The 27,228-nt window shown below is 34.0% G+C and overlaps 3 protein-coding genes and 1 long non-coding RNA gene across 7 annotated transcripts; 1 reads left to right on the forward strand and 3 right to left on the reverse strand.

Moving 5' to 3' along the window:
• The first annotated feature begins 3,772 nt into the window (after window positions 1-3,772).
• Window positions 3,773-5,452, forward strand: LOC114759521 (uncharacterized). The gene is made up of 3 exons (XR_003741927.1): window positions 3,773-3,807; window positions 4,437-4,504; window positions 5,268-5,452. It is a non-coding gene; the product is annotated as an uncharacterized LOC114759521 (long non-coding RNA).
• A 6,142-nt stretch (window positions 5,453-11,594) lies between these two features.
• Window positions 11,595-17,190, reverse strand: LOC114759530 (putative ALA-interacting subunit 2). Of its 4 annotated transcripts, none has more exons than XM_028948722.1 (10): window positions 17,060-17,190; window positions 16,863-16,993; window positions 16,387-16,554; window positions 15,263-15,324; window positions 15,103-15,177; window positions 14,879-14,995; window positions 14,623-14,693; window positions 13,244-13,541; window positions 12,319-12,608; window positions 11,595-11,941 (listed from the first exon to the last, which is right to left on the reverse strand). In XM_028948722.1, the coding sequence occupies exons 3-10, from the start codon at window positions 16,472-16,474 to the stop codon at window positions 11,902-11,904; spliced, it is 1,041 nt and encodes a 346-aa protein (XP_028804555.1). In that variant the 5' UTR covers window positions 16,475-16,554; window positions 16,863-16,993; window positions 17,060-17,190; the 3' UTR covers window positions 11,595-11,901. The 4 variants fall into 4 exon arrangements, with proteins under 4 accessions (XP_028804555.1, XP_028804557.1, XP_028804556.1 ...); XM_028948724.1 differs by having other exon boundaries at window positions 16,863-16,886; window positions 16,994-17,190; XM_028948723.1 differs by lacking the exon at window positions 16,863-16,993 and having other exon boundaries at window positions 16,994-17,190.
• Window positions 17,191-18,060: 870 nt separating this feature from the next.
• On the reverse strand, window positions 18,061-20,867 carry LOC114759527 (pentatricopeptide repeat-containing protein At1g03540-like). Its single transcript, XM_028948717.1, has 2 exons — window positions 20,736-20,867; window positions 18,061-20,456 (listed from the first exon to the last, which is right to left on the reverse strand). The coding sequence occupies exon 2, from the start codon at window positions 20,096-20,098 to the stop codon at window positions 18,221-18,223; it is 1,878 nt and encodes a 625-aa protein (XP_028804550.1). The 5' UTR covers window positions 20,099-20,456; window positions 20,736-20,867; the 3' UTR covers window positions 18,061-18,220.
• Window positions 20,868-21,855: 988 nt separating this feature from the next.
• Window positions 21,856-26,628, reverse strand: LOC114759529 (endoplasmic reticulum oxidoreductin-2-like). The gene is made up of 10 exons (XM_028948720.1): window positions 26,394-26,628; window positions 25,864-25,995; window positions 25,286-25,538; window positions 24,982-25,092; window positions 24,419-24,537; window positions 24,045-24,149; window positions 23,725-23,927; window positions 23,078-23,201; window positions 22,385-22,564; window positions 21,856-22,153 (listed from the first exon to the last, which is right to left on the reverse strand). The coding sequence occupies exons 1-9, from the start codon at window positions 26,547-26,549 to the stop codon at window positions 22,385-22,387; spliced, it is 1,383 nt and encodes a 460-aa protein (XP_028804553.1). The 5' UTR covers window positions 26,550-26,628; the 3' UTR covers window positions 21,856-22,153.
• Between the last annotated feature and the right edge of the window lie 600 nt (window positions 26,629-27,228).

Raw genomic sequence — 27,228 nt, forward strand, 5'->3', positions numbered from 1 at the left:
ATGCCTTTAAGTTATGTTTGGTTCAAGGTTCAATAAAAGAAGTGAATTTCTTTTTTTTTGGGGGGGGGGGTTTAGGGTTTAGAGGAAGAGAGGAGCAGATTTCCTATTCGATTTTATTGAAGAAAAGAGAAGAGGGAGAGATTTTAGGGAAAATTTAGGAATGTAATATTATTATAATTAAGAATAATATAATCTTAAAATGTTATAATTAAAAGTGCCTCCTATAAAGATTTCAACTTTTATAAAGAGTTGCTTTCCTTTCCTTGCTTTTAAAAAAAAGTCACATCCAAATGAAGGCTCCCACCCTTTTCTTCCACGAACCTTAGCTTGCATTACGTTGACAAAGTCATAGATTTCTTCTGAGCTCCTCAATACCTAAATTTCATTTATTTGGCAATACCAAAGTTTAAAAATTATAAAAAAGTTATTTTAATTAAGAAAAAGCTTGATTAGTTTTTAAGTCTAAAAGTGTGGTGGAATATTATTTTTAGAATATGAAATCAAATAAATCTACATTTGTTGATAAATAAACTTAGAAGAGTTCTACTTACGTATATAAATCAATAAATCAATTTGAAGACCAATTCAAGATAGAATTGCGCACAAATTTTGAAGTTCCTTTTGTTGTGTTACTTAATGGCCGTAGTTGGGGTTTTTTTTTTTTTTTCAAAGTCATAACTCACACACTCATTATGTTCTTTATAAGGTACTAATCCAACCAAAATCTCATGCTTGAAAGAGATTTAAGGAATATGTTCAATGTTATTGAACTACAAAAACCCGTCTTGGAAGAGAATCTTTAATATATATTGTAAATTTATTTTGTTGCATGAGACTGAAAAATGTATGAATATATATATATATATATATATATATGACATGGGTGGACCAACATTTTTGGTAGCAAAAGGAAGAAGAAATAGTAGAAACAAGAAGAACCATATGGGTGTATGGATAAGGATTGACCAATCAGAGACATGTCGTAATTTGTTTGTGCATGCGTGAGTGTTTCTGTGTTTGTTTGTGTGTGTAAAATTGTAAATTTAGTAAACACACACAAATGCACATCACCATTTCGTAAGGGTCATGGCAACATGTCTGCTTGCTCACATGGGCAAGCTGCTGCAGCTCACGTGGACACTCCACCCATCCTTTTATATTAAAATAATAAATGAGCAGTAATTTCTTATATTGAAGTTTTTTTTCGTTACTCCCACCTATTCTTGTTATAAATATTAGATAACTAAGTTATGAATAACAAATAAATAGTTAAAATTAGTTAAAACTAGTAAATAGGTTAGAAATATAGTTTTATTTTCAAATATGCTCTTATAATAAATAAGAAAAAGGATGAAAGTTAATGTATGAGAAAATGTGACAAGAGGGTAGGTAAAGGAGAGAAAATAAATAATTAAAGGCAAAATAAAAAAATGCATTAAGTGTTTAAATAAACTCCAAATAAAATGAATTACATTCCTTTCCAAATTTGAAGTTTATAAATAGGATGGAAGGGAGTACATTTTACTCATTTATTATAGGAATTACAATTTTTTTGAGACATATCACTTTGATTTTAAATTTAAGTCACTTATATAGGGGGAAGTTTTGGTCTTAAATTGTAATTCACTTGTAATATATTTAATGTTTGTTTTTCAATTTTACTCATTTAATTATTATGAGAGAGAGAAAAAGAGGAAGCAGATATGTGAATGATTTGTAAATATATATATATATATAGAAAACTTTAATAATGATAAAATTGAACAATTTTAACAATTTAATGTATATTTTGGTATGCCAAAATGTGTTATAAGTGACTTATATTAAGGATCACAGTGGTAATAATGATTCTCTTTATTAGTTATTTCCTTCATTTTAAAATATACTAGGCCTTTTAAAGGAATTAAATTAGTACTCCAACCAGATTATTTTACCTAAGAGCTAGCTAGGAATTGAACCCTTAACCATTTGTTTGAAGGACAAGAGTCCCTACGTATCCTCACATTAATCTAAATTGGTAACAAACAAGTTTATTCTGTAATGATGCATATTAAATCTTAGAAACTTATTAATCGCATTATAATTTATACAATGAGTTGTAAAATTATTAAATTTATGTATAATAATAATACTTATTTAAAATATTAAAAAAAAGTTAAGAAAACTTATTAAAGATGATGTGAGTTGTGACTAATCGATAATGAATGATATAAAAGCTTAACCACTTGGAATGCGAATTTCAAAGGCAAATACTACTACTAAATAGTGGTATGTGGTCATGCTCTAAGAATTATTGGGCCAAATCGACCCAACCAGTTCAATCAGTTTGACTCAAAATCGGTTTAGTTCGGTTTCATAAGAACGAGGGAGAATCGGGAAACCCAATAATCAATAAAAAGACTAAACGTAATTCCAAAAGCAACATCTCAATCCTAATTTACAAAATATGAAGTGAATATGTGAAGGAAATTTTATCTCACCTACAAAACATACTATAAACACTTAACATAAGCAATTCCAAACAAGTAATAATTGAACTGGTAGGCCTCAAATTGGTGAAAATCGATAGAACTGGTGGGTTGACTAGTCATTCTAGCTAGTCACAATTGGTTTTATTTTTAAAGATTCTAATCCATATTTTTAAGTTATAATTAATTTGTGTTTATCTATACTAAATAAATAATGGGGGGAAAAAAGAAAAAAGAGTGATTATTGAAACATATATTATATAAAATATATGAATTTATTTATAACTGATTCAACTTCATACACGGTTGAATAGTATTTGAGTGGTTTGGTCCTATATATGTATAAGATTGGTACGTAGTAGTGATAATAACAAAGGGATAAGTGATAACGATGCACCCATAATGAATGCCAAAAGTAGTGGCCTCATCATTTATAGCTCCTCATACGGAATCTTTCTGCTGCCACCAAATTTTCATTTTTTTAATGAAGCATACATCAAGTTTTTTATACTTGTTATGTCAATTTTTCTAATCATACATAATCATATATAATTAGAGAATTTTATTTAATGGATATAACAAACTTGATTCTAAGTATTTTTCTTTGTTAATTTGTAATGCATTTATCTTTTTTTCCTCATTAATTTTCATTATGGTGGATTTAATCATCAACATTTATTTTTTTAACACACTGTTCTATCATCAACAATCATGTGTGTGTGAGGCAATGCTGGATAAGAAGAACATGTTTTTTATCTTCCATATTATCTCAAGAAATGAATTTTTTTTTTTAATGATTAAGAAGACATATACTTTGTGAAGATTAAGATAAATAATGATTCGAAGATTAAAGTTTAAACAGTATGCTGTTTCACAATATACACATTGTAAATACTATTTCCGGTCCTAATTATGAGATATTATTTATAGACTATAAACTTTAATGTTCGAATTGTAACATCCCAAATTTTTTATTTATTATTATTCCTAGTGTTTAGTTAAGTTTAGAAGGAGTTTAATGCTTGATAAATGAGTTTTATTCTCTATTTATTTAAGAAAAGAGAATTATTGAAAATAAGATTTATAAAATACGTATAAGGAAATTTCTGAATAATAATAATAATAATAAAACGGATTAAAAAAAAATGAGAAAAAAACGGGGTACCAAACTATAATTTTGTCCCATTTTAATATGGGGTCTTTAACTGGAATTTTTGCCAAAATATTATTTTAACCGTTGGGGGCCAGAGAGAGAAACATTTCGACGTTTTTCTTTTTCACCTTCTCCGGCGCCTCCTCTCATTTTTCCAGTAGGGTTTCAACTTTGCAGATCATTTTGGTAAGCCAAATGACTTCTTTTCATTAAACTCTCTTCATGAAAGTTTTTCCACTCATCTAAATCTATCTAATGATGGTAGTTTTATACTGTTTAGAGATAATTTTTGGGTTTAGGGTTTGAAGCAAGTGTTGAGTTTTGATGATAGGTAAGCATAATATTGTAGAGCTATTTTAGTAGATCATTTCTATCAGTTTAGTTTTATTTATTGACTGACCTAATATTTTTAAATGAATATTTTAGTTAAACAGATATTTATTTATGAAAAATATGATATTTATACCATGAAACTGTTGATTAAATTATTTACTTAGATGCATTTGATGTATAGTGAATTTCTAATGGTTGGTTTTTGAGATTTAAAGTTAAAATAGGATTTTTGAATTTTAAATATGATAATTTCAGATTTAAAAATTTGAGAAAAATCTGTATTAAAGTAAATACCTTGAAATGTTTAAATGAAAATTTTGGATTGTGAGGATATATAAATTTTGTGCTAAAAGACTTAATTATGGGTTATGAGAGGTTTGGGTTTAGCATAGAATTAGAAACTTTAACTTATATATATGTTTTAGTTTAAGTAATTAATTAAATAGCTTGTGTATTGATATGTAAATGTATTGGTTGTGTAGATTAAATTATTGGGCTATTGGTATGAGCACGGGGTTAACCTTGTGGTAATACTTGTTCTAGACAAGAGGTAACCACTTTCCACTTATTATTCATGCTCGTAGGTTGTTTGTGATTGATTTTGAATTATAAGGAATTTATGAAATATTATTGAATTACGATGTGAGCTATGAAAGTATGTTGTTATTGAAATTGTCTTGTGAGACTTTTGTTGCAAAATATATATGTTTACTATTATGATGATCTTAGGTATTATGAGTCAATTGAAAAATGGAAAATCCCAATTGATTTTTACATGTTGATGATTGTTTATGAATGCAATAATTTGAGTGTTGATATATGAGGGGTGGCGGATGTTGATGATGGGTACTATAACAAAGAGGATATAAGGGGGTGAATTATGTACATTTGAGGATATAAGGTGGTAGGGCCATCAGGTGTACACTGATTGGTCCTTTGGCCCAATTATTCATTATAGGGCATTGACACCCTACTAGTAGACTAGAGGGGGAACCCATGGTCCGGTCTGGTGCTCTGTGGATTTTGGCCGGTCCATATCACTTGATCGATGAGCTTGTCTAATTACCAGTCACATGGATGAGGATTTAGCCCATGGGTTTAGTCAGAGGATATAAGGTGGGTGGATATAAGGGAGGTGAAAAGATTATTGATTATACTTTTTATATGCTTTGACAATATGAAATTTGTTGGAATACTATGAATTTGCTTTTGTCTCACTTGACACGTCACGAGCACTTACTTGTATGCTTGATAAGTAGGATTGCTGGTTACTGAGACTTTTGTCTCACCCCGTTGATTTAACACTTTTCCAGGTGATAGTTCCCGTTCGGGTCAGTCAGGGAAGGCTCCGGAAGCTTGAGCTGCTATTGCAAAATTGTAGCGCTTCCACTCTTTTGATTGTGTTGGATAGATGTATATTGCCATGATAGGGCCCATTCCACATACTCTGATATGTTTGAGATTGATTATTTTGACAGTGTACTTTTGAGAACTGTTACTGGACTGTATGCTGGTAGAAGGCCGGAGGCCTTTAGGCATTTGCATGTGATTTCTTTTGTTTGATATGAGTGGTGAATCCACAATGATCTTTGACATGAAATGACTTTTGATTTTGTTGAAAGTTATGAAAGGTACTATTTAGTAAAATCGTGTTATGGGCTTATGGTTGAAAATGATATTCTAGATTTATAATACCCAAAGCCCTATCCATTATGAATATCTTTTTGCACGCAGTTAATTTAGGAAAGTTCTTTTAACCATGATAGACATATTTATGGATTGGTTTAACTCTTTTTCTATCATGGTTAATCTCATATGATTTAGGATATTTATATAACCATGATAGTATTTCTAAATATTTTTACAAAGTTTCTTTTCTATCATGGTTAACTTTTTGATATTGATTACTTTATAAGTGTAGTAGTTTCGTTGTTACACGAATCATTATTTATCTTAATCTTCACAAAGTACTACAAACAATATCTTATAATTAGGACCGAAGGTAATAATAACTAAGCATAAAAGTTTACCGTTTCGGTCTTCACAATGAAGGTGAAAATTTCTGATCTCTTGTTCAATTAAAACTTTTGAGGATATCTTGTCAGTTTGGTGTGTTTTGTGTCTATTTATTAAAATTTTGAGCGCCTTTTCTATTATCTAAATTAACAAAAAGTAATACGAAATTTTGTTGCTTTTTATTGCTGTTGAAAATTCCTATAAGTTTTAATATTTTGCAGTAAGTTTTACATGATTATGGTTATTTTTTATTATCTTAATTGTGTTTATCAAGTTAAGATATTGCCTCTCATCAAGGGGGAAAAAAGTTAAATTGAAGTTTCATACTACCTAAATCAATCTAAGGAGTCTGATGAATCAAGACTAGTCCATCTTAACCTTAAGTTGGAATCGGATGGCACTTAACAATGGGTTGTCTTGTTCAACCCTGCTGTCTTTTCCAAGTCAAACTTTGGGTCGATGACTGACCCGATTCACTATGCTGCATACCCACCCATAATTTTACTATTAACTCACGTTAATGATTAGCATTAAAACCGTTCTATATGTAGTTCATGTACTAGTGACATGAATGTTATTAGTTTCTATATAATTATCAATCCTATTGACAAAATATTCATAACGTGAGAGATGATATTCAGAACTCTTGCAAAGCTAAATATATAAGATGCAATTAACGTTATGAGATAGATATATATTATTGATATTGTTTCTCCCCATTAAGTAAAGCCTTAATCTTAGGGTGTGTTTGGATAGAATCCAAACCATGGTTTCAGAAGTGCTTTTACGGATTACGAAGTAAATATGTGGAGGAGATTATCTCGTTTTGCGGAAAAGTGCTTCTGAAACCACGGTTTGGGGATACCCAAACAGGCCCTTAATCAAACATAATAATAATTACCACATTATTATCTATTTCAGATCCTTCTATATATGCATCCTTCCCGCCAAAAAGGCCATGTGAAATGAAGATTGGCATATAGCATCCATCCCAAAGGTATGGTGCCCTCTGCCCATAAACATCACATGTGCCGTATAGGGAAGGTCAAGCATTGTGTGTGTTTGTAAACAAAGAGCTTTCGAGGGCTAATCTAATCCATTTTCGTAGGGGGAGGGCCACTCATAGGGAAGCGTTACAATCAATCAGGAGGACTTATAATTTAAATACAAAATAGGAAAGAATGCCTCCAAATACCTGCATTTATTGTGTAAAGCAAGTCATTCGTACATATATGTACAGTCCAAATCTAAATTAATATAGAGGGCCGATCTTTGAAATTAAAGGAGTTAATTTTATATTGTCAGGGATTCCTATATATTACCTTTCATCCCTAATATAAGAACTAGTTAGAAGTTGAATTTGATTTTAAATCACATTTTGCTTTATCTCAAATTTATAGTTTTTTTCTCTTAAAGTATCCAGATTCATTTTGTATATTAAGAAAATTTCTACCAAAAGATAGTTTTAATACACATGATTAAAGAGGATGGTTTAGAAAAATCAACACATACACATTTGTTATTAGTAATCAACTTAAATAATTTTTTAATATCTGCATATTAGTTATCTAGCTCTCATATTGAGGATATCTTAGTTATCTAGCTCTTATATTAAGAATACCATAGATAACTAGTATTTTTTTTTTCACAAAAGATATAAAGAGGATAATGTAATAAAAAGCTTTCACAAATATAATAGCTACCACATAAATTAACTATACGACGATTGTCTTATTTTGATTCTCTTCTCAAAATGATATCATCCTTATCAAGTTGGCGAGAGAGTGTGTGTACTGTGTATTATAAATAACACGGAGTTCATCTCTTTTCAGTAACCCAAACCATAGATGGATATGCTTCCTGCAACCTCCCAGATAAGTGGGTCCCAAATGTTCCTAAACACTCCTTCTTCTTCTTCATTAACGCCAGTCTGTGCTGTTGCACCTCAATATTATCCTAGCTTCTTTAATGTCGTTCCTAAGATTTACAACCTCCAAACAACCATGGAAACTATTTCTGAAGAAGAAGATGAAGATGAGGAGGAAGAAGAATATGACGATGAAGATGAAGAATGAAACCCAGCAAATCAAGCCTTCAGCTGACATAAGATGAAACCCTCTTTTCTCATATATAAATATAGCTAGCTCGACCAAGTCATAAATCTGATTCTGTGTTTGTAATATCTCAATGATTATATTATATTTTTGTTGAATTCCAAGTATATATGTAATTTTGTGAAAAAATATGAGTTGAATCTTATATAGAGCTAGCTGCTAGCTCACCAAATCAAAGCAAACCTTCACATGCAGCTTAAAGAAAGCTCGTACAGATCGGAGTGTGTAAATTTGTTTATTGATCTCAAGACATTTTTGGCTCTTTGCACCATCAAATTAACGCACCGAAATAGAATATATATATATATATATATATATATCAATTGCTCAATTACATATATTAGCACTAACATTTTTGGTCGGATTCTCGTATTCAGTGAAACTTTTTCAGATGAGGTACTATAATGATGCTTACTAATCGATACCCTTCTGGTCCTATTTACAAGTTACTTTCAATATGTTTCACATATATTAAGGAAAACTTTAAACTTTATTAACTTTCATTTAAAATTCAATAATTTTTAACTTTATCCTTCAAAGTTAGCACAATAGTAATAAATTAAGAGTAAAATTGTATATTACAAAATATTCTTAATTTTGGTAACAAAGCGATGCCAAAAAAAAACCCTCATAATTTCTATAACAAGCATTAATTATTGCAAGTTTGCGGGTAATTTTGCTCCACATGATCAAATCTTAACAAAAGGGTGAGAGTATAATTAATTTGATAAACAACCAACACTCCTATATATATATATATATATATATATATTATCATCATCTTCACGAACGTTAATTAATTTTATTTTCAAAAATTATGGTGGGGTAAGTGGCCAACCCTCTTAGACTGCTAGAAATACCGCATTATAAGGCCAACTATACGTACCCGCCTATCTATGACCTTTTCAAGCACTTCATTTGCAAATTAAAGCCATACACATATATGAAACTAATTAACCTCTAACGTCTAATTTTTAGTGTAGTTTTAGAACATGGCTATATATGGATATCTACCCGGTTAGATATCCCAATTTCAGCCAAGAAAAAATCTTTTACGTTTGAGATGTTTGTTATTGAACTTTTCCACAAAATCTGAAAACATGAAGAATCTATTTTTAATGATCAGTCACAATGTCGAGTAGTTCCCACATATTATATACTATCATTAGAAAATCCGGCCTTCATACAAGTCAATTAAAAGTCTTTGTTACCTAATTATTATTCTATTTTAAGCCTCCAAAAGCATATTCTGGAATGCGTAAATTAACTTTCCAACACCTTTTTTGTTATATATTTCTTATATAGCCAACCTAACTGTTTCTTTCTTTCTTTAGTTCACTGACCCATGTATATATATACACAGCTCCATTGATTTGAGATCATCAGCAGAAAAATATTCGGAGTTGTGAAGCAATATCAAAATCTCTCTCTCTCTCTCTCTTAAACCCTAAAAAGCTCTTTTTGATTGCGAAGATGGTGAAGCAAGTGAGAGGCATATGTGGAGAGGTGGCCCCAGCAATGCTGATAAACCCTCAGAAATGTAGCCCTAATTACCTTCCAAAGTTGGAGCCTATCATTGAAGAAGCATCTGAATACAATAATCAGTTTGAGGTTGTTTTACCAAAAAGGATTCTCTTTGTTCTTCCACTCTCTCTCTCTTTTGTTTCCTACTTCTTCTTGTACAGAAATATGAAGCTTTTCAGTACATGAATAAAAAATTATGTTATTTTACTGCCAGAATATGACATCTAAAGGGGTAGTTTGCATACACATGTTGTTTGTGAGGATGATACGCAGATATAAAAGATAAGTTTAAAAAATTATCGTCTCAAATGTTAAAAAAGTTTGTTTTCACTCGCATATTATTCTTCGCCAGTGAAATAATGTATTAACGAACAAGCAGAAAGGGCTTTATGAGCCTACCAGTTTAATTTAGGATTCATGGTTAAGGGATTTTCTGCATATCAAACTCAAAAGACTTTAATTCATTTGTCTTTGATAAAACGAAGTTTTTTTTATTATGTTTTGAAGGTTATAATGTTATCTACATGTAATTGTTCAAAATTCTGCGGAATTGACGAACGTATAATCTTCGGAAAGCTCCCCTTTTCGTGAGGTAAACCTCTCCTTTTTGTATTAACAAGCCAGGTGGTACCGTACGTAATAGCCAAACAAATCAAAACAGAAACAACAAAATGACTTTTAGTCTGTATTAATTATTAATTTTAATAATATTACCTGCAATCGTTTTTCTTCAAGATACATGAAGAACAGTAGTTTTTAATATTATTCCTAAATCCTAACTTCCTATGTAACATAGAGGCTAAAATTCAGCCTCACTAATTTTACAGAAGAAAGAACAGAGCCACAGAAAGTAATAGAAAAAAAGGAAGCAAAGCTTCGTGATTCAGGAATCCAAAGAAATCTGGTTCATCTTCAATGATGGGTTCCAATCTTGGATGACTGGAAGATTTCTGGTGAGATATCAAGAGGGAAGGTGCAACTTCATCCCACTTGCTCCTATACTGAAACTCCATCATCGCAGAAATTTTAATTAGATGTTTTTTTTTTTCTCTGGGAAAGGAAAAGAATAGAAACCTGATGATAAAGAGAAAGAAAGATTTCTGTGACAAAATTGGCGATAGAAAGTGGAAGGACAATGAGAATTTATAGAGTTCCTATGAACAGAAGGAAATATCAGAGAATTGCAGATTACTTGCTTGAAGAGAGATCTGAGCAGACTTTGATTAGAGCTAGGCCGTGATGTGTAGTCATATGTCATTATTCTAGAAAGATTAATAATTTATTTGTAAGGAAAATATGAGAAGTGATTTAAAATTGGGAATAGTTTTTAGATCTAGTCAATTTAATTTTTTTTAAACTTGAAAATTCGATTAAAAAACGAAACTTCTACTAGGGTGACATAGGTATTCACTCTAGAAGGCAATAAATGATTTTATATTCACCGTCGTCTCAGGCGGCAGAATCTGAAGTCTACTGGGTTTCTAGATGCAGATGGCTTGCAAGGCTACGCCTTTTCTGTTTTCAAATGACAATCGGGCATCTTATTTGATGACTAATTCTTGATTCAATTATTACCCCAAAAAAAAAAAAAGAATAATCCTCATGGCTAATAGATCTGATTGTCAAATCAACTAAACATTATCGAATTAATTGAAGATAATTCTATAAAATTTGAACTCTCAATAGAAAAAAAAGATCAAACCACAGTATATAATTATTGTATGTTTGGCCTTAGTCTCAATATTGATAGGTAACTGATTATTATATTTTCATAAATAATTTATAAATTGTATAAAATAATATTACACAGTTGTTTATAATTGAAATTCATAAAGTCGTAAGTTTCATAAGGTGCAGGCAGCAAGCTAGTTGCTTCTACCAAATCCTGGCTTTTGTGTTCTAATTGGTTTCCAAACAAAGAAGTTCCATAAGCAACATTTGTTTTAAACCTGACTTAATTACACACCTTTTTTTAAAAAAAAAAAAATTATATCAGGAGGATTAAATCCTTAACTGCTACTCACACTCCATCCCATCCTTGCTACTTCAGCCAGCCCATGTGGTTCTGAAATAGCAGTTTAATATATAAACTCTATATCGGTTGGTAATACGGTTTGTGTTTCTAAAGCATTTTCTCACTGGGCTATATACTTTTCCATTATCATGTACAGTTAAATACAAAAGCTAACGTAACAAGAATGCCTATCATCTGAGATCAGCGTCAGAGAAAGAGAATATTTTGAAGGGGAAAAAGTATATCTAATCCTTCTTTTAGGCTATCAATTTGCAATGCCTACTTGCTCCAAGATAAGTAAGCTAGGTCCCCACAAGGCCTGCAAACAGAAAAGAAAGAAAAAAAATCAGCTGTGCTGTTTGCAAATTGTACTAACGGGAAAATAATATACAAGCATATACAACACATCATTTGACTCCTTTCAAGAAAGTTCTTCAACGTTTCATATTCCACAGTTTAATTAAAGAACTTGATAGGAAACACCCAGGAAATTATCTTAATCATTTTCTCTACTCTTGAAAATAGTTCAGAATCTTCCAGGAAACTGCATGATAGAATAGTTCGGAATAGTGGGCTAACTGAGGGATATTTCAGCACGGGTAACATGAGGAATATTTGAAATCAAATTTCAGAATCAGGTGGGAAAAATGACAAAAGCTACCGGACTCTTGTCATTTTATGTACTATAATAATTACCTGGGATTTTTCACATGAAGCAACAAGAAGATGACGGAGATCAATACACAAAAGGACCCAACAAAAACATTTGCGAGTCCAAGAAAATCATTCTTTCCACCCAGCCAGCTTGATGTTGACAGAACAATCTTCTTTTTTCCACCAAAACTGTAAGTGTTGTAGTTATTCAATAGGTGGACCACAACAACATCATCTGCATCCAGATCCTCTTCAATTTTACCATACAGCTTCCGGAAGCTAGGGAGAGCAGCAGTGCGCATCCATACTAAAAGATCTTCTTGGTCACCAAGCTGAATGTGAAAAGAAAAATGGGCAGCACAGGTAGACGATGAGAACTCACATCAATATCAATCAAATATATAAAACAAAAACCGAATCCTTATCACTGTTTGAGTGTTTTCTATCTGTACATATAGGGTTTTGTGCCTCTTTAATTTTTTTAAATCATTCAAAAAAAATTCACCTGGATTACACATGAATCAGATCGTTGAAGTGGAAAGATAAGTATTGCACATGAATATATAGTTATGAGATTATAAGAGGGGGAAACATCTATAAGCCTCCACCAAACAACTTAAGGTTTCAAGGTGAATTGGTTCCTGAAGTTTTTTCTCCCCCACAACCCCCTCCCCTTCTCATCCAACATTTTCTGCACATGGTGGGCATACAAAAATTAAGGCTTCAGCTTAACCTATATGCTTGTCAATATCCTCGATTATGATAAATACTGTTCTGATCATTTCCAACTACTCTGCATCGGTATTGACCACGAAGGAAATCTATCAGGCATTGCAGCTGAAGCCACAAATTAATTGTATTTAAACTTTTTTCTCATAGACAAAAGAATATAGAAAATCAACTATGGGCCATATCATAATTAGGAAGGAAGTAAAGTGATATATTGTATGCAAGATTTGGAACTTACAGGAATATGCGGATTCAGCTTTCCACCACCAATCAAGGTCCCATTCTGAAAATTAAAAGGGTAAACATGCTTCCCAAATTTATGATCACGATCACTCTTCCATGCAATGTTTTTCCTGTTGACCTTCAAATCTGATGGTCCTCGACTAAATCTGTACGTATCGTTGAACAAACTCCATGCTATTAACCCGCAAGGTACAATTGGCTGACCATTAGAGGACTCTAAAGGTTTACAAGAACTGGTGCCATTGTGCCCAAGTCCTTGTAAGAGTTGTTGATCACTTCTACTCTTGACATACCTGAACAAATTTCGAGGACTTCAATGACCATAGCAATCATGCAATAGAAACTGATTATATAAGCACTCATGTTTACGGATGTAAAGAAGGAGGAAAATAAATAACACGTTTTATACATCTACTATTGAAGAATTTGAAATGCTTTCGGGTACCCTACATGATATTCATTCCATAAACATCTCAACCAAATGTCCAGAAAGCATACCATGAGGTGGCATGAGCTTTCTCATGGTTCAACTCATAAATTTTGGTGAACAATAACAAAAAGAAATTAAGAAAATCTAAACTTGACAAACAAAATCCGCAACTAATTTTTCAGAGGCGACCTAAAATGTCAAAGGGAACAATTAGAAAATATCATGTAGATCCCAGAGATTTATAATTTGGTAGATCTAAAAGTTGTGAATGGCAGGAAAGTAAAAGTTGCTTTTGAAGGGGAAACAGTGTAGATATCTAAAATCATTTCAAGGGACAATTACCAGCTCTCTCTTTTAAACTTTTTAGCACTTTATTAAGAGGAAGGGCATAACAATATTGTGACTGCATAAAGAAAGAATGACTGTTATATCCATCAAATAACTTAATACCAATTGATAGTTCAATTCTTAATTTAGTTTCCTTTTAGCTCTGCAATCATAACGTAAGCTTGGGCTTCAAGGCCCTTTTGTATCTGACCATTTTATAGCTCAAGGCCTAAAAATTTGGATATGATCATTTTATATGACAATTGACTATGATATCTTCTGCCTTTACATGGAAAAATCATTCTGCACGATTCTTCAAGGGTACTAGAGACATTCAACAAGCAGCACAGATGATAAAGCAGGCAGGTGAGGTGACAACCAAAAACTAAATTGTCTTGAACGGAGCAAAATCCAGCTTAGCTCCAGCATAAATACTCATGATGTTATTGAAATCCCCAAACTTGAGGATATACTTATGAAATACATATTATTTGTAGACCAGGACCAAGAAAAAAATAATAGACGAGAGGAAAAGAAAGTGGAAGAGACTGAAGAAATGGGAATGCAATGCCATGCAAGAGCTCCATGGTATATAAAGGGAAATAAAGCATCCTCACCGTCGGTGGTTTTGGTAATAATTATCAAGCTGATAATAGATATAAATTGGTGCTCTCATTGATTTAGGTACCTACAGACAAGTTGTAAACAAAATTAAGGGACCGTAAGCAAACAAGTGAATAGATGTATGATGAAAGAACTAAGTATCCACAGGATTTTGACATTGCGAATTCCGGAAAAGGTCTCAGAGATCAAACAAAGACTGCAGAGATAGCATGACTAACTAATGCAGTCGAAAGATAAATGACTAATCACCTTCAAGAATCGTGAACAATTTTTGGAGATTGAGTCATCTTTGATATATGCAACCTTGTTACTTCTATATTCTTCTGGAACACATTCAACATCATACCTATCCACAACTTCAACAACCTGACAATCCATAGGTCAAAAGTATGTTCCACCAAGCGTTAAGCTTTTGAAGAGAGAAGAAAAAAAATCACCGCGCAGAATGAAAAGAAAATAGAAATGCATTTTACACTATAGGAAGCACGAAGAGTGACAAGCCCAACAGGAATGAAAATGCAACCCATCAATAGAAATGCAGCAATGACCTGCGTAGTGCATGATTGAGATTTAGCACGCACATTTTATGAAACAAAGCACCTATTAATATTCAAATAATGTCAAAGAACTTACTGTTGCTGGTGTAAGGACAGGTTTACAAGCTGGAAGGTTCTGCTGGGTAAACTGGTAGAATGCTACAAAGCCACCCCCACAATGACATTAAGTTATATTAAAGAAGTAAAAAGGTTAAAGATTTTAAAAAGGAAGTTCATGCGCAGAGACTTATCTAAAAGAGAAACATGAGATGCAGTTAAAAGTAAACCACCGCACAAGACTTTCTAAACTATGCAACAGATAAAATCGGCACCAAATTTGATTCATCCTCCAAGTCAGAGTCACTTTTCACAAAAAGATATATATCATAAAATGCACTGAAACAGTAATGTAATATCAGGCCCTTCAAATATACTGCAACTAAATAAGTACTCTCATTACAATCTGCTGTGGCGGTAGCCAAGCAGACAGTGACATTGAGCAAATGGCAGCCACGCCAATATGCACATCTTCAGTAAACCATAAAAGCAACTTCTTTCTCTCTTTTCTTAAACCCCCCCGGGGGGCGGGGGAGGGATTCAAGGCAGCAAATGAACGCCTGTTGGCTTCTATTTAGAATAGGTGGGATTGTCCCCCTACATTTTATTTTCCTCTTAGTCTCTAAATTCCTTTATTCTTAGTTCTTTCTGGCAATGTGAACCCGAGGCCTGAAGAAGTATATAATAACTAATTTAAATATATGATTACTCTGCCACATCCTCTATAATTGTGAGTTTCTAACAGAGACAAAGGAAAAAAAACCAAATCTCAATGAAGTCAACGAACAATAGGTCCAAAACAAAAATGAACCAACACTCTTTTTGACTGCTGATAAGAATTACATATGCTTAGATCTTAGTAAAAAAAGAAAATTACAATCTAGCCTTGAAACTTGAAATAAGGAGAGATAGCTTAGAGAAACCATCCCCTAACATCTAATGTGTGTAAGTAACCTCCTATAATCTGACATGTCTAGATGATGTCCCAGTAACAACCCAGTCCATTACAGACATATCAAATAGAGAAACCGGAATTTATCAGAAATTATAGAGATAAAAACATAAACAGAATAGTCCTCAACTGTGGGCGTAAAAAAAAAGAAGAAGAAGAAGAAGAAGAAAGAAACAATCGAAAAACTGCCGTGAGAAACAAGAAAAACACACCATTATTTCGCCTCGAACGTACTGAGATTGGTTGGGAAGCATGACCACCCGTGGCAACTGTTGAAGAACTCCCAGCCTCAACTTCCATTGTCACAACTCTCCAACGTTCAAGATGCCGCTCAACAGACTAACAAATCAACCTGCTGCAGCACTTGCATTCTCCCAACACTGCATTGAAAGTCAAAATTCCGAATCACTTAACTAGGAAATAGCTATAATTTGTAATATAATCAACCAATTTTCCACCTTTGCAAATCCGCGTTTATTCTTCATAAATCAAAATATCAAATTAAGCCTATTAAATGCAGATAAAAATTCCCGAAACACAACCTATACTCAATCTGATAATTCACTGCAATAATCTGACCATTTCGAGCTCAATCAAAACAATAGAATAATTCAAAAGATATCCTACTCCAACATAATTGTGATCCTTTATTCGTCTCCCACATATTCTCATAAACTTAATATATTACCTTGTAATTTACGTTGATCCCAGGCTTGACCAAAGCACAAGCTGAACTGAATGTCTTTTCGAAGCGAGATTCGGAAATGAAGAAACCGACTTTACCAGATGCATAAGTTAGCGAGGGAAAAGATTGCTTACCTACAGAGAATTAGGAATCACTGAGCACTATATTCTTCGCTTACAGAGAGGGAAGGAAGCGATCACCTGCACAGCAAGCCATGAGCAAGAGAAGAATCCCAATGTTCCAATTTTCCGTTTACGAAGACGACGACTATGAATATCTACTATTTGTCGCGTAAGAAATACTCATCTCTCTACTTTTCTTCTCTTTTCAGCCTCAGCCCATCCTTATGCTTTTTGAGCTTTTGTGACAATTTTTCACCATCAACGATTTTTAGTCTTTATGAGAAAAGAGCATAAACTATTAAAAAAATAAAAAGAATTCAAATGCACCATTTGAGTTGTATTACCATCTTATTCTAACTAAATAAAGTATAACTTTTTAATTTTAATTTAACAAAATTATGACAGGCAAAGTGTTGATGAAACTCTTAAAAAGATAAGACAATGAGTCGTTTTCAGTGATTTAAAAAAGGGTAAAGATGGAAAAATGATAAACAGGTTCTATTTTATTATTTTTGCCTAACGATAAGTTAATGCATCAAATCAAAATCGTCAGATGTGGAAAAATGATTGTCTGCCCCAAAGGGAAAAAAAAAATAGTGAAAATTGGTTTTAGGTTTTTTATACTTTTTCTTACAAGTTAAGATATAGTGATGTACCGGCATATATCCATTCCAAGCTATTGGAGAATTCAATATAAGTTTTGCTTATAATTTAAACTGCAATAAAATCATATAAATTGATATTGATAGATGATGATCGAAGCTTATTTTTGTTGTCATTTTGACAAATAAAAGAAACATTTATTTTTTTTCTGTTAAATATATGTATTCTTTTATTGAAGAAAATCTTATTCAAAGACACTAAATATTAATACTTTTCCCAACAAAAATTTGAATATTGTTTTATCACTTTATAAAAAACTAGCTATTTTTACTGGACTCAACTTCCGTTAGCAAGTAACATTCATTCTATTCATACATGAATTCATTTAAGAAGTTTCTTTGGACGCTGATGGCCCAAGAGAACGGGCTACCTCAAAAACTAATGATCAGTTAGCAAGTTAAATGGGGAAAGAAACGTGAGTGGAAAAAAAATTAAGCAGGTGATTGCCATAAAATTTTCAGTTGAAATTATTACATCTCACAGTAGGCTTTCTAAAGAGTGAATCATTTGCTAAGTCATGTCCTTCGAGAAGGCCATGAAATTCATTAACAAACCAACCGCCACTTTCAATTTCACTCATGGAGACACTGCTTTTCCAGCATTGCTCAAATTGTGCGTGCGTAGACTAGAACCCAGTTGACTCTCAGTTTCAATCCAGCTCTTACCAGGCATCTTCTTAACCCCTCTATCTTCCATTAACTTTCTGATCTCCACAGCATCATTCCAACGGCCTACTGCTCTATAAATATTACCCAGAAGAACATAACTGAGATGGTAATCAGGTACCAGCTCAATCATCTTCTTCGCGATTCTCTCTGCGGCTATAGAGTCTGAACATTTGGTACATGCTCCAAGAAGAACTGCCCAAAGTGATGAATCATATCTACAATCTGCATTTTCAAGCAAGTTTTCAGCCTCTTCTATCAGCTCAGCACGGCCTAAAAGATCGATCATGCAAGTGTAGTGCTCAATGCCATGTTTAATCCCATAGTCCTTTGTCATTGAGGCAAAAAGCTTTCTCCCTTCATCAACCAAACCCGCATGACTACAAGCAAAAAGAACAGCAAGAAAAGTTATGTGGTCAGGCTTCATCCCGTCTTTGATCATCTTCTCAAATAACTCAAGTGCTTCTCTCCCTCTTCCATTCTGAGCAAGTCCACCAACCATCGAGTTCCACGTTATCAGATTTCTAACTGGCATAAGTAAGAACAATCTCTGTGCAAAATCAATGCAGCCACATTTTGCATATAAGTCAACCAAGGCTGACTCTACTATAACATCTCTCCACCCACCCCTTCTTATGTACTGGCAATGAACCTCTTTCCCGTGTCTTACAGCTGCTAGTGCCGAACATGCCCGAAGAATAGTCCCAAAGCTGTAAAGATCCACCTCTTTCATTTCCCTAACAAGATTGATCACTGTTTTACATTCTCCATTTTGACAGTATACACCAAGCATGGCAGACCAAGAAATTGCATTCTTGTTGCTCATTCTATCGAAAATACTCTTGGATTCTCCAATAGAGCCACATTTTCCATACATGTCCACAAGACTACTCTCGACAACCACATTTCCACATAGCCCTGATGTAACAACCTTAGCATGAACTTCTTTGCCCTGCCTCAACCTCCCCAAGTTAGCACAAGCTGTCGACACAGTCCCAAACGTAAATCCATCTGGAGATAGCCCATGATTTCTGTGCATAACATAAAAAAATTCCAAAGCTTCATCAAACAAATCATTCCTTGTTAATGCTGAAATAACTGATGTCCAACATATAGCATCTGGTTCAAGCAATTCATCAAACAACTGGCGTGCGTCCTGGACACCGTGGTTTCTTCCGTACATGTCAATCAGAGCACTAGAAACAACATGATTCGAATCAAACCCACGACTCATGACCATTCCATGGAAGCATCTTCCTCGCTTTAAATCACCAAGCTCAGAACATGCCTTAATGACGGCGGATAAAGAAAAACCATTAGGTTCAACCCCAGATTCAAGCATTTCCGAAAACAATTGCAGAGAATTTTGGGGTTTCCCCACACGCACATACCCAGAAATCATTGAACTCCATGACACCACGTCCTTCACAAAAAGGCCATCAAACACTCTCCGAGTCTCCGAGAAATCGGGACCCAATTTGAAATGAAGAGCGAGCAAGCTGTTGCCGACAAAACGATCGATTTCAAGACCAGACTTGATAACATGGGCGTGGATTTGGATGCCATGGCCAAAAGAAACGACCTTGGTACAAGTCTGGAGCAAGGAGGCGTATAAAATTGGTTTGACACGGATATCACCAGAACTAATGGTGTTCAGAAGCTTAAGGGCCTCGGGAAGATCACCTGACTTACAGTGTTGGAGGATTTTGGACTCTTTGATTGATGACTCCCTGGAGTTCCTGAGATATGGGACAAGATCGCTGTAATGGCGTTTGATCAAGTGCTTCATTAACTTGAAGCCTTCGGCTCGGAGTCAGGTTCTCTCCCCTAACTAATCCCTCCGCCGCCTCTCCAATCGCCATTAACCCAAAACACAACGTTTTGTCATTTTTCCCTCAAAGGCTGAGCCTTTGTTTTCTCCTTTTTTGTGGGTATGGATCTATGTCCATTCCTATTCTTGTGCATGAAGTCTGAATGCTTAGTAAATCTAGCCACGTACGTCAGAGCTCAATCAGAACAGATGGTCGACTTTCCTTCAGCTGCTCAAAACTTGAAGATAGAGACATCAAAATGCTTCAGTTGGTGATTCTATACGGATGAAAAACCAAACTTCGTCTGAACAATTTTGTTGAAATTGGTCTTCTTCACTGCCACAGTAAATTTAGAAAACGCTTCTCACATTAACTGAAACACTTTCGTAATAAGATGAATAAGACGGGTTTGAACCTAATAAACTGCCAACAATTACTCCATCATTAATAAAACCGAGTCCTGAAAAATGCATACCGAGGCGCATCTTTCACCCAAGCCACATATCTTTCAAGGCAACGAATGGAAATCAAGATGGCACCACACTCAATAATCCCCGACAGAAAAGAAAATGTGAACACAAAGTTGGAACTAGATACAGAGCATCAATAACCTACATGTAGAATTGGAGAAATTCTTCAGATACAAAAGGAAAAAAAAAATCGAACCGAGCAGATCAGTTAAGCATCGACGAAGAAGCTCGCCAAGATCGGTGAAGCTACCCTTCGACTTTCCCGCCTTTTCCTTTGAGGAATCTGGATGCTCTTCACAGGCGGATGCCGAATCTCTTTTTTTTTTTTTTGGAAAAATTGTAATCAAGTTTTACCTAAAAGAATTAAATATAAAAAAATATTTTAAAATCATAAAATTATTTTGAAATCTTAAGAAGTTTTATTGTAATAAATTTTATTTCTTTAATTACTAAATTATCCTTATTTTTTTAATTTGTATTGACAACTAAAAGAATAACTGTTGATAACTTAAGGTATAAAAATTAACAGGTATTGATAATATATTTTTTCAGTATATCACAAAATATAATGCATTAATTGTCAATACCTACTGTGATAATTGTCAATCCTTGCACATTTAGTTGTCAACGACTGTTCTTTCAGTTGTTAATGCAAATTTAAAAATAATAATAAGTGTAATTTAATAATTAAACAAATAAAATTTATTGCAAAAAAATCCTTTAAGATTCCAGAATAATTTTATGATTTCAAGGGATCTTTTTGTCTTTAATTTTCCTGAATGCGACCTAATTGTAATTTTTCTTTTTTATGGACAAACGTTGGGATGACGAATCTGAGCCTTGGATTTTGACATCAGATGGATTTTGACGGAGGGAGGGATTCTTTTTTTTTTTTTTGGGTAATAAGAGGGACTTCTATACTATTTGTTTGAGGAGGGGAGGAACCGTTTTGGTAATCTGTACATTTAAAAAAAAAAATTATCAATTTTAAGTAATTAAATCTAATACGATTGTCTAGAATTGCAGTGATCTCCCATGAGCAGACATCATCGTTGAGCAGTAAGCCAGAAACGAATCTGCTGTTTTTATGTTTAGAAAATTAGAGGAAAAGATTTAGAAGAAAAAACATATATTGAAGATGATTTTAAAAATTATAATTATTTATAATGACTAAAAACCAAAATATAAATATAAAAATATTTCATGCTCCTAACCAGACAACCCCCCCCCAAAAAAAAAACCCTCCCTTCAGCCACCCCTCTTAATTAAAAGTCAAAACACTTATATTTAAAATAGATCCGAAGATGGCAGTGTTCTGAACAATAATCTTGATGTAAATTTGTTATTCTCTCATTCTATGTGCTCATAAAAGAAGGTGTATCATGGTAATGCGTTTCTTTGCCTGTGTTCAAAATTTTCAAACTTGCCACATACAATTAGTCAATATACACAACTATCATGTCCTTGTAAAATTTCCCAACTAAGACAATGGCCTCTGGCTTCTGAAGCCTTCCTTGTGTTGGTTGTAATGTGTACAGTATGACAGGGCTCAACAAAACGTGCCTGCAAATATCACACAAAAAGGAACAATAACCACGTCAAACCAATTGGGCATTTACAGGGGCGTTTGGTTTACCCAAAAAAAACTTTTTAAAATTTATACAAATATAAACAAAACTCCTCTCACATACTTATTTCATATAACATAAAATCACTTTTAAAATCATGATTTGGTTTCAATTCAAACACTTTAGTGAAAAAGACACAGCAAATCCACAAAAGAAACCATTTTACCTAAGCTTTGACTATAGATGACCAAATTTTGTTCCATGAGCTGATCAAACTATGAGTAGAAACATGCCCTTCAACAATTCTTTCAGCTGCGGGTCCCATTTCATGAACAAATTTGACTGATTCAGACAGCCGGTTAAGGAGATTCATCAAGGCAATTACTTCATTTCTTTGCAACTGTAGCTGAAGACAATAAAGTGCAGCATAGTGAGTTTGGTCAGCCAACTGGCCATAGAACACAACTCACAAATTCTTGCAGCAAGCATGCGAATGGTGGCACAGTTTATATACTCGTTAGTTTTTTAAAAGATTCCCTAAATATACTCACAAAAAGATTTTACTCCGTGTTTACAAGTTCAAGATATCATCTACACAGCAAAGAGGAAATCCATTTAACATGCATCCAAGAGTGAAAAACAATAAAGGGAAAAAAATCAGCAAAGTTTTAGAAGCCAGCGTCCTGGTTCTACAAACTTTTCCAACGAAGTTAATAAGGTGATAACCTCTGAAGAATTACGTGTTAAATTATAAGAGAATTTCATTTATTTAAAAAAAATTCATTTGAGTCTCGTATTCAAAACTTAGCAAGGTGGAAGGACCTGTGAATGGATCGAAAATATATACCCCTTCTGAATTCAGGAAGATGAATAGAAGTGACAACCATGAGCAAAATGAATTTACAGGAAATGCACTTACTGTTTGATCCCCATTTTCTTGACCATCAACAGTAAAGAGAATTTTTAGTGCCGTCCCAAGACCAAGAACCTGAAGTTTACCCCACAATCGACATTTCTCACATCCCACGCAATCCATTATTGCACTGCATGCCACAAAGGATGATGTCATTACTAGTGACAAACATATCGAATGAAGCAGGTTGCAAACTGAATCACTAGTAACATATTAGCGAAAGACCAGACATAAATTTATGCTTCGCTCCCATATACCTGTGTTAAATTCCCCATATCACATGGTGTTTACATACAAAACCCGCTTAGGATCATGGGAAGGAAGAAATTCAGTAAATTACCCATGGGATTGGGAAAGCACACCCAGGTACAAAACATAATCTAAACACAGAAATTGTGTCAAAATCCAATCAGTGTCTATTTTTTCCGATAATTTTTTTTTTCTGCGCATACCTAATTATCTAATAGGAGGAAATAGAACCCACTACTAATCAATCTTCCTTCTTAAATATGTATCAGAATTCAGAAAACTAGAGCATTAATTCAAAAGACACTATGCGTCAACAAAGTTCCATTTTAAAAATTTTGGAGTTTCTCAACCTAGAAGATATTTAGTAAAGGCAAGTGTTAAACCTACTATATTTAAGGAGATACCTAATATTTCTGAACTGCTGCTGAATTTTCTGTTTCAGCTCTGGACCACTTTGGCCTTTCCACAGCTTAGCTTCATCAAATGGAACTGGACATGCTGCTTGAAGTTTGGGGTTGTAAAGCATCTGTCTCATCAAGGATTGTGTCTTAAGGTCCTCAATAGGGTTACCTGTATCGTATTCTGCCTGTTCTAGATACTCCCCAGCCTAAAGAGTATTCAGTTGTAGATGGTAAAAGAACTATTATGAACCAGTCGTAAAGACAAAAAAATATCATGGTGACTATTGACTGTATGTAAAAATAGTAGGACAATCTATACTCACTTTGGTTACTGCTCGCAGGACAAAAAGGAAGGTGAAGTACACATTTCTGACACGATCTGGGTACTTTAAGACTCGATCATACATTAGAGTAAGATTCTGACCCCACTGGAATTACCAAAGAAGGGAAAAAAAAGTATATTAGGCAAATGATTAAGTTTGTTTTAATTTAATGCCCACCACTCCAAAAGGTCCATCAGTCAATAAAGACTATTATTCTGAAAGAAAACCAAATCAAAAAAATTTCAGGCTAAAACCCAAAACCAGTTAGCAGTCCGCATGCCGAAATAGAAGATGAACTGTACCTATCTGCAAAAGCAATGCAAAATTTTACTCAAAAAGAGGATCAGGTACTACTGAAAAAAACTCAAATTTACCAAGTTTGTCGCTTCATCAAGTAGATAATCAGCAGCTATATGAATTGATATGGAGGAGTGAAGACCAGATATCAATTTATACAAAATTTTTTCCTCCTGGCATGACTCTTCGGATGGATCTACAGAAGGCAAACATTTTCTCTCATCAGTGGATTATAAAGGATGCAAATAGATATCAATTTCATATAAAAGCACCCAACATCAATATACAGTAAGGAAAACAATTACTCTTTCATTATTTCTTCAAAGATAATCATTTCTCAAAAGTAAAGAAACAAAGAGAGCATGGCTGACATCTTTAAATTTTTAAAGTGCACATCCAAATGGCTAACCTCATCTATTGAAGAAAGATACAGATAAAAAGAGAGAGGTTGCTCACTTTAAAAGTTAGTTTAATCCGGCATCATAGAAATTTACTTGGCTCCAAAATTTAATTAGAGGCCCCATAAACTCCATAGGAGCTCTGACCTATTTTGTTTGGCACTCACTAGGTTGTATTAAAAAATTATGAAGAGGGTGAGAAGAAATGACCGAAGGGTATAAGCTTTTAACAGGCAACTCACATTTAGGGCAGTTCTCAGAATAGATAGCATCCCATATCCTTCTTGCAGACGGACCACTGTAACCAGTATATCTTTCAGGATTTAGTTGAAGGTTCACATAAGTCAATTCATCTGTACATCAAAAAAAATTGAAAATTGGCATCAATTGAGATGCTCTTTATTGAGTCTCAAGATAACCATGAAGACCAAAGTCAATTGCGAACACTAGCAACAGTACTCCAGCATAAATATATAATATTTTGGAGATTAACCAGGATAAAATGCAATGTTGTTTAAAAGCATTCATACATATAAAGTGACAAACCATTGTCAGTCTCATCATCGCTAGTCCAGGGATTGTCAGTTACTGTCCATCCTCTGAAAGCTCTTCTATCTACGGTTCGATCAACAGCTGCTTGAGGTTTTCCTTCTTGACAAATAAGGTCATCCGCTGGAAGGCGACGAGGCTTCTTGAATAATTCTGGAAACTCATTCTCTGGACATTCACATACACTGCAGTCCCGCAAGCGGCACATGCCATCGTCAGGCCAAAAAGGACAGTCGCACCATAACTTAACCTACCACAGAACAACCAACCTTTGTCATTCATTGCATGAGTCCGGCAGCATACAAGCATTAACATTTCAAATAATCACATGCACACTGTCTACTGGCCAAAAAAAGACGCAGACATACTCCCCTTCTCTCTAGAAAGACTTTTCATATTCTGCCAGAGGTTTAACTAGCATCCAAGCTAAAACACGGATATGAACTAATTCTAACAAGACACTCCAACACTAGAAGATCTTCTTCAAACTCAATTGTAAAACGTATTATTGGGACATCCTCGGTACTTGTAATGGAAAGTCAAGATATTCTCGATTTAAGAGAAGACCGGCAAACCTTGAAATATCGAAAGAATGGGGTTTTCACAAGCTCCTGAAGCGATGGATGCAACACTTCCACGTTAATATGGTTCACGGTCTCATAGTCACAACAACAATCCTCCACTATGCCACTATACTTGTGCGTACCCTGCAAGGGGGGGCATATGCAGATCAGAAAGAAAAAATATAAACCACAAAATAAGTGATTATGTAGAACAGAAAGGAATTAGCATTAAATCACTTTCTACATCGCACCAAGCATCTGAATTTTAACCAAAGATGAATCTTCTGAAAATAAGATTTGTCCAGAAAATAGCTTCCAATCGGAAATTTGATTCCTTAAGTATAATACAAAGGAGAAAATATTTCCTTCGAAGCAATAAAGTTTTCCAAAAGGCACGAAGCATGCTATAAACCACGTCATGACTTCCAATGTAGATAGGAAACTCCATATTTTCACTTTAATCAGAAGAATCGTGATGCAATTCGACGATCCCATATAGGTACTCTGTGATCTTGAAGTCAACTGAAGCACAGACAAATTACCTGAGCACACTGACAAGCTCCGTTGATAGCTCCAAAAAGAGCCATATTGGGAGAAGTTTTGTATAACACTGCCATGGCAACAAAGATAGCAATAAGAGGACCCAGCACCCAAACACATAGGGTCCAATAGCCCTTCTTCTTGTCCTCCGAACCCATCTGGTCCGAATCTGAACTAATCTGCGTGCTTTCAACACAAATAGCCAAGATTTTCCGAAACGAAGAGTTATTGTTCACTGGCCGAGAGAAAAACCGACCAAGAGAAGAAAGGGAAAAATCTCAGACAGCCTTGTATGATCACGGAAGCGTGAGTTTCGAGGAAATGCAATGTGGCGAAAGAGTTTCACGCATTTAACGCGGGTCGGGGGGTTAGGCGAGGTTTAACTTTTCTAGTCCAAGGTCTACTCAGAATGGAAGAAAATCAAATCTCAGGAATTAATGTTGAGGACGATGGGCGCTGTTGATGGTTTTCCTTTTCCGTTAAGACAAACAATGGGCAATAGGCAAGAAAGAAATGTGACCCGTTGAATCCACAAATAAACAAATTTAATTTTTATATTTAATTAATATGTATAAAAGTAGAATGACAGGAATACCACCGACCGAGAAAACAAACCCCCTCCCTGCCGCCTTTCCTCGCCGGCGACGAAACCGGTTTAGCTATATTTAACTCACACGAAGATTAACAAATTGATTTCAAGAGACTTAAACAAAGCTTCAAACGATATCAGATTAAATGGCATAAACTAAAAAGATTCAAACAAACAGATTAAATCACAACCCCGCGCATGGGATTTCAAACAACGATTTCAACAATGGATCTCAAATCAACTCATGT

Source organism: Neltuma alba, unplaced genomic scaffold (assembly GCF_004799145.2).
Source record: "Neltuma alba isolate B1F8T4 unplaced genomic scaffold, ASM479914v2 tig00010858_pilon, whole genome shotgun sequence".
Lineage (NCBI taxonomy): Eukaryota > Viridiplantae > Streptophyta > Magnoliopsida > Fabales > Fabaceae > Neltuma > Neltuma alba.

Coding starts and splice junctions, on each gene's coding strand:
- LOC114759529 (XM_028948720.1), bottom strand. CDS start 26,549: ATGGGTTCGGAGGACAAGAAGAAGGGCTATTGGACCCTATGTGTTTGG. Junction 25,996..26,393: donor GAGCTTGTCAGTGTGCTCAG/GTAATTTGTCTG, acceptor CCCCCCTTGCAG/GGTACGCACAAGTATAGTGG. Junction 22,565..23,077: donor AAGAAAATGGGGATCAAACA/GTAAGTGCATTT, acceptor TATTGTCTTCAG/CTACAGTTGCAAAGAAATGA.
- LOC114759530 (XM_028948722.1), bottom strand. CDS start 16,474: ATGGAAGTTGAGGCTGGGAGTTCTTCAACAGTTGCCACGGGTGGTCAT. Junction 14,996..15,102: donor CTCTTCGTGCTTCCTATAGT/GTAAAATGCATT, acceptor ATGGATTGTCAG/GTTGTTGAAGTTGTGGATAG. Junction 11,942..12,318: donor CTTCATGTGAAAAATCCCAG/GTAATTATTATA, acceptor TTCTGTTTGCAG/GCCTTGTGGGGACCTAGCTT.
- LOC114759527 (XM_028948717.1), bottom strand. CDS start 20,098: ATGAAGCACTTGATCAAACGCCATTACAGCGATCTTGTCCCATATCTC.